The sequence below is a fragment of the Tinamus guttatus genome, unplaced genomic scaffold, assembly GCF_059628265.1.
Source record: "Tinamus guttatus ecotype Peru unplaced genomic scaffold, ASM5962826v1 Tinamus_guttatus_pri_ptg000275l, whole genome shotgun sequence".
Taxonomy (NCBI): domain Eukaryota; kingdom Metazoa; phylum Chordata; class Aves; order Tinamiformes; family Tinamidae; genus Tinamus; species Tinamus guttatus.
This window is the reverse complement of record NW_028288809.1, coordinates 68,113-82,804: the sequence shown is the minus strand read 5'-3', so window position 1 is coordinate 82,804 and position 14,692 is coordinate 68,113. Positions and strand designations below refer to the sequence as shown.

Here is a 14,692-nt window from a genome sequence, read left to right as displayed (position 1 = left end):
GCCTGGGCCCCGCCGCGTGGGTGCTGGCGCACTTGGAGGACTACAAGAAGCGGGAGTGACACCGGGAGCACCGGGGGACACCGGGAACCCCCCAAGGACACCGGGAGCCCCCAAGGACACCGGGAACCCCCAGGGACACCGGGGACCCCCAGGGACACCGGGACTTCGGGGGCAGCGGGACTCCCGGGATCTCCGGGACCATCATGGCGCCCCCTCGGGACCACCGGGAGCACCGGGAAACGCCCCCGGCGCTGTCCCCGTTCCACAATAAAAGTCGCTCGAGCCTCTTCCTGCTTCCGCCCGTCTCTTCCGGTGGCGCGGGGGACACTCGTGTCACCCCGTCCTCGCTCGGAGGTCACCGCGTGACGTCACAGCCCCCACGGCGGCCGCTCGGGGTCCTGCTGGGAGGCGGTTGCTATGGGAGGGGCTGTTGCTAGGTGACCAGGTTGCTAGGCGACGGGGGGGACGGGAGGTTGCTAGGGAGCGCCGGCTCTGGGTTGCCAGGGGCGGGGCCCGTTCTAAGGGGCGGGGCCTGTCCCGCGGGGCCGGTGTCGGTTGCCAAGGGGCGGTGCCGGTTGCTAAGGGGCGGGGCGCACCGCCCAGTGGGCGGGGCCGGTTGCTAAGGCGGGCCCGGTCGCCCGGGGGAGGTTGCTAAGGGCCGGGAGCGCTTCCGGCGGGGCGGGCGGCGACCCGGAAGCGCTGCGGAAGGTGCGGGGCTGCAGCAGCAAGATGGCGGCGGAGGAGCCTCAGCAGAAGCCGGAGCCGCTGGGGGGGGACGCGGACGGTACCGGAACCGGCGGGGGGGGGGGGGGGGGGCGGAAACGGCGGAGGGGAAACGGGCGCCCCCCCCCTTTTTGAGACCCCCCCTCCCGCAGAGGATCCCCCTCATGGGGCCTCGTTGTCCCCCCGGGGACCCCTAAACCCCCCGGGGGTCCCGGAGCGTCCCCGTGTCCCCCCAATGGCCCCCGACCCCCTTATGGGGCCCCGAGACCCCCCCACGAGACCCCCCCCGGTCTCCTCAGTGGGACAATGACCCCCCCCCCAACAACCCCCTGGGGCCCCCGCCCGTTGCCCCCCCCCCCCCATGGGGACCATGATGCCCCGCGGGGCCTTCTCCCCCCCCCTCCCCGCCCCCGTGTCCTGGACCCCCCCCCCAACCCCTCCAACCCCCCCCCACGACCCCCAATGGAGGCCCCCCCGTGACCCCCCCCCCCCCCATTTAAAGGCTGCAGAACCCGGAGGGGGGAACCCCCAAAATGGAGGGGGGGCAATTTGGGGAGGGGGCGGCTCTGTTTCGGATGGGGAGGGGGAGCGGCTTTAACCCCCCCGCCCCGTTTTTCCCCTCTTACAGGAGTGAACTGCCTGGCCTACGACGAAGCCATCATGGCGCAGCAGGACCGCATCCAGCAGGAGGTGAGGGCGGCGGCCGCCCCCAGCCCCCCCGCCGCCGCGGGGTGCCCCGAAACCGCCGCGTTTCACCCCAAAACAGCGATGGAAACCACCCCCCCCCCCCCATCCCCCTCCCGTTTTACCTCAGCGCCCGGCGGGCGCGGACTATAAATCCCGTCATGCCCCGCGCGGCGCGCGGGAAAAGGGGCGGGGGGCCGCGCGGGGCACGCCGGGAGTTGCAGGCGCCCCATATGGCGGTCAATGGGGGGGGGTCGCGCGGACTACAACTCCCAGCGTGCCCCGCGGCGCGGCGGGCGATGGGGCGGGCGAGGCGCGCGCGCGCGGGGCACGCCGGGAGCTGTAGTCCCCGCCTCACGTTTCGGCGGCGCAGATCGCGGTGCAGAACCCGCTGGTGTCGGAGCGCCTGGAGCTCTCGGTGCTCTACAAGGAGTACGCGGAGGACGACCACGTCTACCAGGAGAAGATCAAGGTACCGGCAGCGGCGGGTGACCCGGGGGTGGGTGGTGACAGTTTGGCCCTGGTTTGGGGCTGGGAGCCGCTTAATGGCACCAGTTGGGCGCTGAGAGTCTCTTGGGGGCACCAGTTTGGGCCTGGGAAGCCCTTGATGGCGTCAGTCCCTTGGTGACACTGGGAGTCTTGTCACAGCCCCGGGTTGGCCTTGAGAACCACCTGATGGCACTCGTGGTGGCCCCGGGAGCCCCTTGGTGACACTGGGGGGCCCTATAGTGTCACTGTGAGCCCCGTGGTGGCCCCGGCAGCCCCTTGGTGACACTGGGGGGCCCTTGTAGTGTCCCTGTGAGTCCTGTGGTGGCCCTGGAAGCCCCTTGGTGTCCCTGTGAGCCCCACAGTGGCCCCAGGAGCCCGTTGGTGACATTGGGGGGGCCCTAAAGTGGCCTCAGGAGCCGCTTGCTGACACTGGGGGGTCCCCTATAATGTCACTGTGGGATCCATGGTGGCCCTAGGAGCCCTTTGGTGACACTGGGGGGCCCTGTAGTGTCACTGTGAGCCCAGTGGTGGCCCTGTAGTGGCTTTGGAGCCCCTTGGTGACACTGTGAGCCCTGTGGTGGCCCTGTGGTGACACTGGGGAGCCCTATAGTGTCATTGTGAGCCCCACAGCGGCCCCACGGTGGCCCTGGGGGCCCCTTGGTGACACTGTGAGCCCTGTGGTGACACTGGGGGGCCCTATAGTCACTGTGAACCCCGTGGTGGCCCTGGGGGCCCCTTGGTGACACTGGGAGTCCCATGGTGGCCCCTTGGTGACACTGTGAGCCCCATGGTGGCCCCAGGGACCCCATGGTGTCCCTGTGAGCCCCGCAGTGTCACTCTGAGCCCCATGGTGGCCCTGCAAGCCTCGCGGTGGCCCCACGGTGGCCCTCGGAGCCCCATGATGTCACTCTAAGCCCCGTGGTGGCCCTACTGTGTCCCCGAGGGCCCCTTGGTGTCCCTGCAAGCCCCGCGGTGGCCCTGTGGTGTCCCTGGGAGCCCCTTGGTGTCACTCTGAGCCCCTTGGTGTCACTCTGAGCCCCATGGTGTCCCCGGGAGCCCCTCGGTGTCCCCGGGAGCCCCTTGGTGTCACTTTGAGCCCCTTGGTGTCCCTGGGAGTCCCGTGGTGGCCTTAGGAGCCCCTTGGTGTCACTCTGAGCCCCTCAGTGTCCCTGGGAGCCCCTTGGTGTCACTCTGAGCCCCTCGATGTCCTCGGGAGCCCCGTGGTGGCCTTGGGACCCCCTTGGTGTCACTCTGAGCCCCTCAGTGTCCCCGGGAACCCCACGGTGTCACTCTGAGCCCCGCGGTGGCCCTGTGGTGTCCCTGGGAGCCTCTTGGTGTCAGTCTGAGCCCCTTGGTGTCCCTGTGAGCCTGTGGTGGCCCTGCAGTGTCCCTGGAGCCCCTCGGTGTCCCCAGGAGCCCCTTGGTGTCACTCTGAGCCCCCTGGTGTCCCCGTGAACCCCTCGATGTCACTCTGAGCCCCTCGGCGTCCCCGTGAGCCCCTCGGCGTCCCCGTTAGCCCCTCAGTGTCACTCTGAGCCCCTTGGTGTCACTCTGAGCCCCCTGGTGTCCCCGTGAGCCCCTCGGCGTCCCCGGCGCCGCGGGCCCCGCTGACGTCCCCCTGTCCCCAGGACCTGCTCCACAAGTATTCCTACATCCGCAAGACGCGGCCGGACGGGAACTGCTTCTACCGGGCGTTCGGCTTCGCCCACCTCGAGGCGCTGCTGGAGGACGGGCAGGAGCTGCAGCGGTGAGCGGGGGGGACGGGGGGGACACCCGGGGACAGGGGGGACACCTGGGGACGGGGGGGACACCTGGACCAGCGGGGGGACACCTGGGGACGGGGGGGACACCTGGGACCAGCTGGGGGACACCCGGACACCGGGGGGACACCGGGGACCAGCGGGGGACAGGGGGACACGGGAGGACACCTGGACACCGGGGGGACACCGGGGACCAGCGAGGGGAGACAGGGGGGACAGGGGGACACCTGGACACCGGGGGGACACCTGGACCAGCGGGGGGACACCGGGGACCAGCGGAGGGACAGGGGGGACACGGGGGGGACACCTGGACACCGGGGGGACACCGGGGACCAGCGGGGGGAGACAGGGGGGACGGGGGACACCCGGGGACAAGGGGGGACACCTGGACCAGCGGGGGGGACACTGGGGACCAGCGGGGGGGACAGGGGGGACGGGGGGACACCTGGGGACAGGGGGGACACCTGGGACCAGCGGGGGACGGGGGGAACACGGGGGGACACCGGGGACCAGCGGGGGACGGGGGGAACACGGGGGGACACCGGGAACCAGCGGGGGACAGGGGGAACACGGGGGGACACCTGGACACCGGGGACCAGCGGGGGGAGACAGGGGGGACACCTGGGGACAGGGGGGACACCTGGACCAGCGGGGGGACACCGGGGACCAGCGGAGGGACAGGGGGGGCCAGGGGGACACTGGGGATCAGCAAGGGGACACCTGGACACCAAGGGGACACCGCGGACCAGCGGGGGACGGGGGAGGCATGGGGGGACACCTGGACACCGGGGGGACACCGGGGACACGGAGGGGACACCTGGACACGGAGGGGACACCTGGACACCGGGGGGACACCTGGACACCGGGGACCAGCGGGAGACGGGGGGACACGGGGGGACACCAGGGACCAGCGGGGGACAGGGGTGACACGGGGGGACACCTGGACACCGGGGGGACACCTGGACACCAGGGACCAGCGGGGGATGGGGGGGACACAGGGGGGACACCGGGGGGACACCTGGACACCGGGGGGACACCGGGGACCAGCGGAGGGATGAGGGGGAGCAGGGGGACGCTGGGGAGCAGTGGGGGGACACCTGGACACCAGCGGGGGGACACCGCGGGGACACCTGGACACCAGGCACCAGCAGGGGACAGAGGGGACACGGGGGGACAGCGGGGGACAGGGGGAGACACCTGGTCACCGGGGGGACACCTGGACACCAGGGGGACACCGGGGACCAGTGGGGGACAGGGGGAACACGGGGGGGACACCTGGACAATGGGGGGACACTGGGGACCAGCGAGGGGACACGTGGACACGGGGGAGACACCAGGGACCAGCGGGGGGACACCTGGACACCGGGGACGGACAGGGGGGACTGGGGACCAGCAGGGGGACCGCGGGGACACTGGGAACCAGCGGGAGGACACCTGGACACCAGGGGGACACCAGGGACCAGGGGGACAGCGGGGACCAGCGGGGGGACAGGGGGACACTGGCGACTGTTGGGGGGATGGGGACCGTCCGAGGGACACCTGGACAACAGGGACCAGCAGGGGGACACCCGGACGCCGGGGCCATCGAGGGGACACCCGGACAGAGGGGGATAGGGGGACACCCGGATGCCAGGGACCATCCAGGGGGATGGGGGGACACCAGGACCCCAGGGACCATCGGGGGGACGGGGATCATTACGGGGGACACCCGGACACCGGGAACCATCGGGGAATGGGGGACGGGGACCATCGGGGGGACACGTGGACATTGGGGACCATTCGGGGGACGGGGCCCATCGGGGGGACACCCGGACACGGGGGACCATCGGGGAATGGGGGATGGGGACCATCGGGGGGACACCCGGACACGGGGGACCATCGGAAAATGGGGGGTGCACCCAGGGGACGGGGACCATCCGGGGGACGGGGGGACACCCGGACACCGGGAGCCCTTTGGGGAATGGGGCCCCCCCCCCGGACGCCTGGGCCCCCCCCCCGGACGCCTGGGCCCTCCCGGACGCCTGGGCCCCCCCCGGACGCCTGGGCCCTCCCGGTCTTGGCAGGTTCAAGGAGATCTCGGCGCGGAGCAAGGACGAGCTGGTGGCCCAGGGCTTCACCGAGTTCACGATCGAGGACTTCCACAACACGGTGAGGGGACACGGGGGACACCGCGGGGACACGGGGGACACTGCGAGGACACCGCGGGGACACGGGGGACACCGCGAGGACACCGTGGGGCAGGGGGACACGGGGACACCGCGAGGACACCGCGGGGCAGGGGGACAGGGGACACTGTGGGGACACCGTGGGGACACCGCGGGGCGGGGGGACACGGGTGACATGGGGACACTGCGGGGTGAGGGGGGACACCAAGAGGACACCATGGGGCAGGGGGACAGGGGACACTGCGGGGACACGGGGGACATGGGGACACCGCAAGGACACCGCAGGGAGAGGGGACACGGGGACACCACGAGGACACCGTGGGGACACCGCGGGGTGGGGGGACAGGGGACACTGCGGGGTGAGGGGGGACATGGGGACACCCCGGGGACACCGCAGGGCGACACAGGGGACATGGGGACACCACGGGGCGAGGAGGAACACTGAGGGTTGGGACATGGGGACACTGCAGGGACGTTGTGGGGACACCGCAGGGAGGGGGGACACGGGGGACACCGTGAGGACACGGTGGGGAGAGGGGACACGGGGGACATGGGGACACCGCGGGGCAGGGGGACAGGGGACACTGCGGGGACATCGTGGGGACACCACGGGGCAGGGGGACAGGGGACACGGGGGACATGGGGACACCGCGGGCAGGGGGACAGGGGACACTGTGGGGACATCATGGGGACACCGCGGGGACACGGGGGACATGGGGACATCGCGGGGCAGGGGGACAGGGGACACTGCGGGGACAGCATGGGGACACCGCAAGGACACGGTGGGGAGAGGAGACACAGGGGACATGGGGACACTGCGGGGCAGGGGGACAGGGAACACCATGGGGACACCACGGGGACACTGCAGGGACACCATGGGGACACTGTGGGCAGGGGACGCTGGGAACACCGGGGACATGGGGACACCACGGGGAGGGGGAGACAGGGGACATCGTGGGGCGGAGGGACAGGGGGACACCATGGGGGCGGGGGGGACACTGAGGAGGGGACACAGGGGACACCGGGAGGTGGGGAGGGACACAGAGGACACTGAGGGGGGGACACATGGGCTGGGGGGGACACGGGGGGGACACGGGGACACCACGGGGCTGTGGCTGGCTTGGGGACAGCTGAGGCTGTGACAACTCGGGACACCAGTGTGTGTGTGCAAGGGGGGGAGCGCGGGGCCTGTCCCCATCGTGTCCCCCAGGTGTCCCCATACGTGACTTGTCCTCCCCATGTCCCCGTGTGTCCCCGTGTGTCCCCAGGAGACCCCGTCCCTGTCCCCTTCCCAGTTCATGGAGCTCACGGAGTCCATGGAGGAGCGGGTGCCGCTGGGTCCTTCCCATGCCGTGTCCCTGTGTGTCCCCTCGTGTCCCTGTGTGTCCCCTCATGTCCCTGTGTCCCCATGTCCCCCGGGTGACCCCGTCCTTTTCCCTACGTGTCCCCCATGCAGTTCATGGAGCTGATGGAGCAGGTGGAGCGCCGCGTGCCGCTGTGTCCCCCCGTGTCCCCATGTGTTCCCAGGTGTCCCCTCATGTCCCCATGTCCCTGGGTGACCCTGACCTTGTCCCCACGTGTCCCCTCACAGTTCATGGAGCTGATGGAGCAGGTGGAGCGGCGCGTGCCGCTGTGTCCCTGTATCCCCCCATATCTCCTTGTGTTCCCAGGTGTCCCCACGTGTCCCCACGTGTCCCCAGGTCCCCAGGTGACCCTGTCCCTTGTCCCCCATGCAGTTCATGGAGCTGATCGAGCAGGTGGAGCGCCGCGTGCTGCTGTGTCCCCACGTGTTCCCAGGTGTCCCCATGTGTCCCCACGTCCCCAGGTGACCCTGACCTTGTCCCCACGTGTCCCCTCACAGTTCATGGAGCTGATGGAGCAGGTGGAGTGCCGTGTGCCCCTGTGTCCCTGTATCCCCCCATATCTCCTCGTGTCCCCAGGTGTCCCCACATGTCCCCACGTGTCCCCACGTCCCCAGGTGACCCTGACCTTGTCCCCACGTGTCCCCTCACAGTTCATGGAGCTGATCGAGCAGGTGGAGCGCCGCGTGCCGCTGTGTCCCCATGTGTCCCCCCATGTCCCCACGTGTCCCCACGTCCCCAAATGACCCTGTCCCTTGTCCCCTCACAGTTCATGGAGCTGATGGAGCAGGTGGAGCGCCGCGTGCCGCTGTGTCCCCACGTGTCCCCATGTCCCTGGGTGACCCTGACCTTGTCCCCACGTGTCCCCTCACAGTTCATGAAGCTGATCGAGCAGGTGGAGCGGCGCGTGCCGCTGTGTCCCCATGTCCCCATGTCCCCAGGTGACCCTGTCCCTTGTCCCCTCACAGTTCATGGAGCTGATCGAGCAGGTGGAGCGGCGCGTGCTGCTGTGTCCCCACGTGTCCCCATGTCCCCAGGCGCTCCAGGTGACCATGTCCCTGTCCCTGTCCCTGTCCCCACAGTTCATGGAGCTGATGGAGCAGGTGGAGCGCTGCGTGCTGCTGTGTCCCTGTATCCCCCCATATCTCCTTGTGTCCCTCCATGTCTCCCCGTGTTCCCACGTGTCCCCACGTGTCCCCATGTCCCCAAATGACCCTGTCCTTGTCCCCCATGCAGTTCATGGAGCTGATCGAGCAGGTGGAGCGGCCGCGTGCTGCTGTGTCCCCCCGTGTTCCCAGGTGTCCCCACGTCCCCAGGTGATCCTGTCCCTTGTCCCCCATGCAGTTCATGGAGCTGATCGAGCAGGTGGAGCGGCGCGTGCTGCTGTGTCCCCACATGTCCCCATGTCCCCAAATGACCCTGTCCTTGTCCCCCATGCAGTTCATGGAGCTGATCGAGCAGGTGGAGCGGCGCGTGCTGCTGTGTCCCCACGTGTTCCCAGGTGTCCCCACGTGTCCCCACGTGTCCCCACGTCCCCAGGTGACCCTGACCTTGTCCCCACGTGTCCCCTCACAGTTCATGGAGCTGATCGAGCAGGTGGAGCGCCGCGTGCTGCTGTGTCCCTGTATCCCCCCATATCTCCTTGTGTCCCCATGTGTCCCCACGTGTCCCCACGTGTCCCCATGTCCCCAAATGACCATGTCCCTTGTCCCCTCACAGTTCATGGAGCTGATGGAGCAGGTGGAGCGCCGCGTGCCGCTGTGTCCCCACGTGTCCCCATGTCCCTGGGTGACCCTGTCCTTGTCCCCACGTGTCCCCTCACAGTTCATGGAGCTGATCGAGCAGGTGGAGCAGCGCGTGCTGCTGTGTCCCCATGTGTCCCACCGTGTTCCCAGGTGTCCCCACGTGTCCCCACGTCCCCAGGTGACCCTGTCCCTTGTCCCCCATGCAGTTCATGGAGCTGATCGAGCAGGTGGAGCGGAGCGTGCTGCTGTGTCCCCACGTGTCCCCATGTCCCTGGGTGACCCTGACCTTGTCCCCACGTGTCCCCTCACAGTTCATGGAGCTGATCGAGCAGGTGGAGCGCCGCCTGCTGCTGTGTCCCCTCGTGTCCCCATGTCCCCAAATGACCCTGTCCTTGTCCCCCATGCAGTTCATGGAGCTGATCGAGCAGGTGGAGCGCCGCGTGCCGCTGTGTCCCCACGTGTCCCCACGTCCCCAGGTGACCCTGACCTTGTCCCCACGTGTCCCCTCACAGTTCATGGAGCTGATCGAGCAGGTGGAGCGGCGCGTGCTGCTGTGTCCCCACGTGTCCCCACATGTCCCCACGTGTCCCCATGTCCCCAAATGACCCTGTCCCTATCCCCTTTACAGTTCATGGAGCTGATCGAGCAGGTGGAGCGCCGTGTGCTGCTGTGTCCCCACGTGTCCCCACGTCCCCAGGTGACCCTGACCTTGTCCCCACGTGTCCCCTCACAGTTCATGGAGCTGATCGAGCAGGTGGAGCGGCGCGTGCTGCTGTGTCCCCACGTGTCCCCACATGTCCCCACGTGTCCCCATGTCCCCAAATGACCATGTCCCTTGTCCCCCATGCAGTTCATGGAGCTGATCGAGCAGGTGGAGCGCCGCGTGCTGCTGTGTCCCCATGTGTGTCCCTGTGTGTCCCTGTATCTCCCTGTGTCCCTACGTGTCCCCATGTCCCCAGGTGACCCTGTCCCTGTCCCTTTTACAGTTCATGGAGCTGATCGAGCAGGTGGAGCGGCGCGTCCTGCTGTGTCCCCACGTGTCCCCATGTCCCCAGGCGGTCCAGGTGACCATGTCCCTGTCCCTGTCCTTGTCCCCTCACAGTTCATGGAGCTGATGGAGCAGGTGGAGCGCCGCGTTCTGCTGTGTCCCTGTATCCCCCCATATCTCCTCGTGTTCCCAGGTGTCCCCACGTGTCCCCACGTCCCCAGGTGACCCTGTCCCTTGTCCCCCATGCAGTTCATGGAGCTGATCGAGCAGGTGGAGCGCCGCGTGCCGCTGTGTCCCTGTATCCCCCCATATCTCCTTGTGTTCCCAGGTGTCCCAACGTGTCCCCACGTGTCCCCACGTCCCCAGGTGACCCTGACCTTGTCCCCACGTGTCCCCTCACAGTTCATGGAGCTGATCGAGCAGGTGGAGCGCCGCGTGCCCCCGGCCGAGCTGCTGGCCGCGTTCAACGAGCCCAGCACGTCGGACTACCTGGTCGTCTACCTGCGGCTGCTCACGTCGGGCTGCCTGCAGCGGCACCGGCGCTTCTTCGAGCAGTTCCTGGAGGGCGGCCGCAGCATCAAGGAGTTCTGCCAGCAGGTGCGGGCCCTATGGGGCTGTATGGGGCTATATGGGACTTGGACACCCTCTATGGGCCTCACATGGGGTGTGGGTGGCTCTATATGGGCCTTGCACAGGCCCCTATGGGCCTGTATGGGCCTCACATGGGGCGTGGATGGCTGTATATGGGCCTTGCACGGGCCCCTATGGGGCTATATGGGCCTGTATGGGTCTCACATGGAGCATGGATGGCTCTATATGGGCCCCTATGGGCCTATATGGGCCTGTATGGGCCTTACATGGAGCATGGATGGCTCTATATGGGCCCCTATGGGCCTACATGGGCCTTGCACGGCTTGGCTGGGCTTATATGGGGCTTACACACCTTCTGTGGGCCTGTATGGGCCTCACATGGGGCGTGGATGGCTCCATATGGGCCTTGCACGGGCCCCTATGGGGCTATATGGGCCTTGCATGGGCCTCTGTGGGCCTATATGGGCCTTGCACACCTTCTATGGGCCTGTATGGGCCTTGCACAGGGCATGGGTCGCTCTATATGGGCCTTGCATGGGCCCCTATGGGGCTATATGGGCCTGTATAGGCCTCACATGGGGCGTGGATGGCTCTATATGGGCCTTGCACGGGCCCCTATGGGGCTATATGGGCCTGTATGGGCCTCACATGGAGCATGGATGGCTCTATATGGGCCCCTATGGGCCTATATGGGCCTCACATGGAGCATGGATGGCTCTATATGGGCCCCTATGGGCCTATATGGGCCTGTATGGGCCTTACATGGAGCATGGATGGCTCTATATGGGCCCCTATGGGCCTACATGGGCCTTGCACGGCTTGGCTGGGCTTATATGGGGCTTACACACCTTCTGTGGGCTTGTATGGGCCTCACATGGGGCGTGGATGGCTCTATATGGGCCTTGCACGGGCCCCTATGGGGCTGTATGGCACTTACACGCCTTCTATGGGCCTGTATGGGCCTCACATGGGGCGTGGATGGCTCTATATGGGCCTTGCACGGGCCCCTATGGGGCTATATGGGCCTGTATGGGCCTTGCGCAGCTTGGCTGGGCTTATATGGGACTTACACAGCCTGTATGGGCCTTGCACAGCTTGTCTGGGCCTGTATGGGACTTACACAGTTTATATGGGTCTGTATGGGCCTTACACAGCTTGTTGGGCCTCACATGGGGTGTGGATGGCTCTATATGGGCCCCTATGGGCCTCACATGGGGTGTGGATGGCTCTATATGGGCCTTGCACGGGCCCCTATGGGCCTATATGGGCCTTGCACACCTTCTGTGGGCCTATACGGGACTTACACACCTTTTATGGGCCTGTATGGGCCTCACATGGGGCGTGGATGGCTCTATATGGGCCTTGCACGGGCCCCTATGGGACTACATGGGCCTCACATGGGATGTGGATGGCTCTATATGGGCCTTGCATGGGCCCCTATGGGGGCTGTATGGGCCTCACATGGAGCATGGATGGCTCTATATGGGCTCCTATGGGCCTCACATGGAGCATGGATGGCTCTATATGGGCCCCTATGGGCCTATATGGGCCTCACATGGGGTGTGGATGGCTCTATATGGGCCTTGCATGGGCCCCTATGAGCCTATATGGGCCTTGCACAGCTTTTCTGGGCTTGTATGGGACTTACACAGGCTGTATGGGCCTTGCACAGCTTCTTTGGGCCTATATAGGCCTGTATGGCCCTCACATGGGGTGTGGATGGCTCCATATGGGCCTTGCACAGCTCCGTATGGGCCTTGCATGGTTCCATATGGGGCTCACACGGCTCCATATGGCCCTTGTATGTCTCCATACGGGCCTTGCACGCTCGCATGGCTCCATACAGGGTCGCACATCTCCATATGGGGCTCGCACGGCTCCATACGGGTCCCCCGTGTCCTCACGTGTCCCCGTGTCCCCATGTCCTCGTGTCCTCACGCGTGTCCCCGTGTCCCCTCACATGTCCCCACGGGAGGTGGAGCCCATGTGCAAGGAGAGCGACCACATCCACATCCATATGGGGCTCGCATGGCCCCGCGCGTCCCCGTGTCCCCATGTCCTCACATGTCCCCGTGTCCCCGTGTCCTCACGTGTCCCCGTGTCCCCATGTCCCCTCACGTGTCCCCATGTCCCCTCACGTGTCCCCATGTCCCCGTGTCCCCATGTCCTCACACGTGTCCCCATGTCCCCTCGTGTCCCCTAGGAGGTGGAGCCCATGTGCAAGGAGAGCGACCACATCCACATCCATATGGGGCTCGCACGGCCCCGCGCGTCCCCGTGTCCCCATGTCCCCATGTCCTCACATGTCCCCGTGTCCTCACGTGTCCCCTCATGTCCCCTCACATGTCCCCATGTCCCCATGTCCTCACGTGTCCCCTCGTGTCCCCTAGGAGGTGGAGCCCATGTGCAAGGAGAGCGACCACATCCACATCCATATGGGGCTCGCACGGCCCCGCGCGTCCCCGTGTCCCCATGTCCCCATGTCCTCACATGTCCCCGTGTCCTCACGTGTCCCCTCATGTCCCCTCACATGTCCCCATGTCCTCACGTGTCCCCTCGTGTCCCCTAGGAGGTGGAGCCCATGTGCAAGGAGAGCGACCACATCCACATCCATATGGGGCTCGCCCAGCCCCGCACGTCCCCGTGTCCCCATGTCCCCTCACGTGTCCCCATGTCCCCGTGTCCTCACGCGTGTCCCCATGTCCCTGTGTCCTCACGTGTCCCCATGTCCCCTCACGTGTCCCCTCGTCCCCCCGCAGGAGGTGGAGCCCATGGCCAAGGAGAGCGACCACATCCACATCCATATGGGGCTCGCACGGCTCCATACGGGTCCCCATGTCCCCTCACGTGTCCCCATGTCCCCGTGTCCTCACGTGTCCCCGTGTCCTCACATGTCCCCATGTCCCCATGTCCCCTCACGTGTCCCCATGTCCCCTAGGAGGTGGAGCCCATGTGCAAGGAGAGCGACCACATCCACATCATCGCGCTGGCGCGCGCGCTGCACGTGCCGGTGCTCGTGGAGTACATGGACCGCGGCGAGGGCGGCGCCACCAACCCGCACGTGTTCCCCGAGGGCTCCCAGCCCCGCGTGCACCTGCTCTACCGGCCGGGCCACTACGACATCCTCTACAAGTGAGCGGCACCGGGCACCGGAGCCGGGCACCGGGATGCGGCGACGGGCGACGGGATGCGGATCCGGGTGCAGGGATGCGGATCCGGGCAATGGGATGCGGCTCCGGGCAATGGGATGCGGTTCTGGGCAATGAGATGCGGCTCTGTGCATGTGGATGCGCCTCCGGGCACCGGGATGCGGATCCGGGCAACGGGATGCGGCTCCAGGCGCCGGGATGCACCTTCGGGCAACGGGATGCGGATCCAGGTGCAGGGATGCGGATCCGGGCACTGGGATGCAGCTCCGGGTGCCAGGATGCGGATCCGGGTGCAGGGATGCAGATCCAGGCACCGGGATGCGGATCCAGGTGCAGGGATGCGATTCTGGGCAACGGGATGCAACTCTGTGCGTGGAGACGCGGCTCCGGGCGCCGGGATGCGGATCTGGGTGCCGGGATGCGGATCCAGGCACCGGGATGCGGTTCTGGACACCGGGATGCAGCTCTGTGTGTGGAGACGCAGCTCCGGGCAACAGGATGCGGATCCGGGTGCCAGGATGCGGATCCGGGTGCCGGGATGCGGATTCGGGTGCAGGGATGCGGCTCCGGGCGCCAGGATGCGGATCCAGGTGCAGGGATGCGGTTCTGGGCACCGGGATGCAGCTCTGTGCGTGGAGACGCGGCTCCGGGCAACAGGATGCGGATCCGGGTGCAGGGATGCAGCTCCGGGCACCGGGATGCGGATCCGGGTGCAGGGATGCGGTTCTGGGCACCGGGATGCAGCTCTGTGCACGTGGACGCGGCTCCAGGTGCAGGGAGGCAGCTCCAGGGACTGGGATGCGGCTCCGGGCACCAGGATCCCGCTCCTGGCCCTGGGATGCGGCTCCGTGTGTGGGGATGCAGCTCCGGGCACAGGGATCCCACTCCACGCGTGGGGACGTGGCCCCTCACACCGGGATCCGGCTCCTTGCACGGGGATGCAGCTCCGCGCATGGGGATCCCGCTCCGTGCATGGGGATCCCGCTCCGTGCATGGGAATGTGGCTCCTGGCACCAGGATGCGGCTCCTGGCACCAG

The 14,692-nt window shown here is 67.5% G+C and overlaps 1 protein-coding gene across 1 annotated transcript; it reads left to right on the top strand.

Annotated features, from left to right (window-relative positions):
* Positions 1-633: 633 nt before the first annotated feature.
* Positions 634-13,647, top strand: OTUB1 (OTU deubiquitinase, ubiquitin aldehyde binding 1). Its single transcript, XM_088527294.1, has 7 exons — positions 634-784; positions 1,352-1,413; positions 1,781-1,879; positions 3,525-3,643; positions 5,720-5,804; positions 10,318-10,512; positions 13,445-13,647. Exons 1-7 carry the CDS (start codon positions 730-732, stop codon positions 13,640-13,642), a joined length of 813 nt encoding a protein of 270 aa, XP_088383420.1. The 5' UTR covers positions 634-729; the 3' UTR covers positions 13,643-13,647.
* The last annotated feature ends 1,045 nt before the right edge of the window (positions 13,648-14,692 follow it).

What these genes read in the sequence shown, in the direction of transcription:
- OTUB1 (XM_088527294.1), top strand. Translation starts at nt 730, where the DNA reads ATGGCGGCGGAGGAGCCTCAGCAGAAGCCGGAGCCGCTGGGGGGGGAC. An exon ending in GACGGGCAGGAGCTGCAGCG is followed by an intron (nt 3,644 to 5,719) that starts GTGAGCGGGGGG and finishes CGGTCTTGGCAG; the next exon opens with GTTCAAGGAGATCTCGGCGC. An exon ending in TCGAGGACTTCCACAACACG is followed by an intron (nt 5,805 to 10,317) that starts GTGAGGGGACAC and finishes GTCCCCTCACAG; the next exon opens with TTCATGGAGCTGATCGAGCA.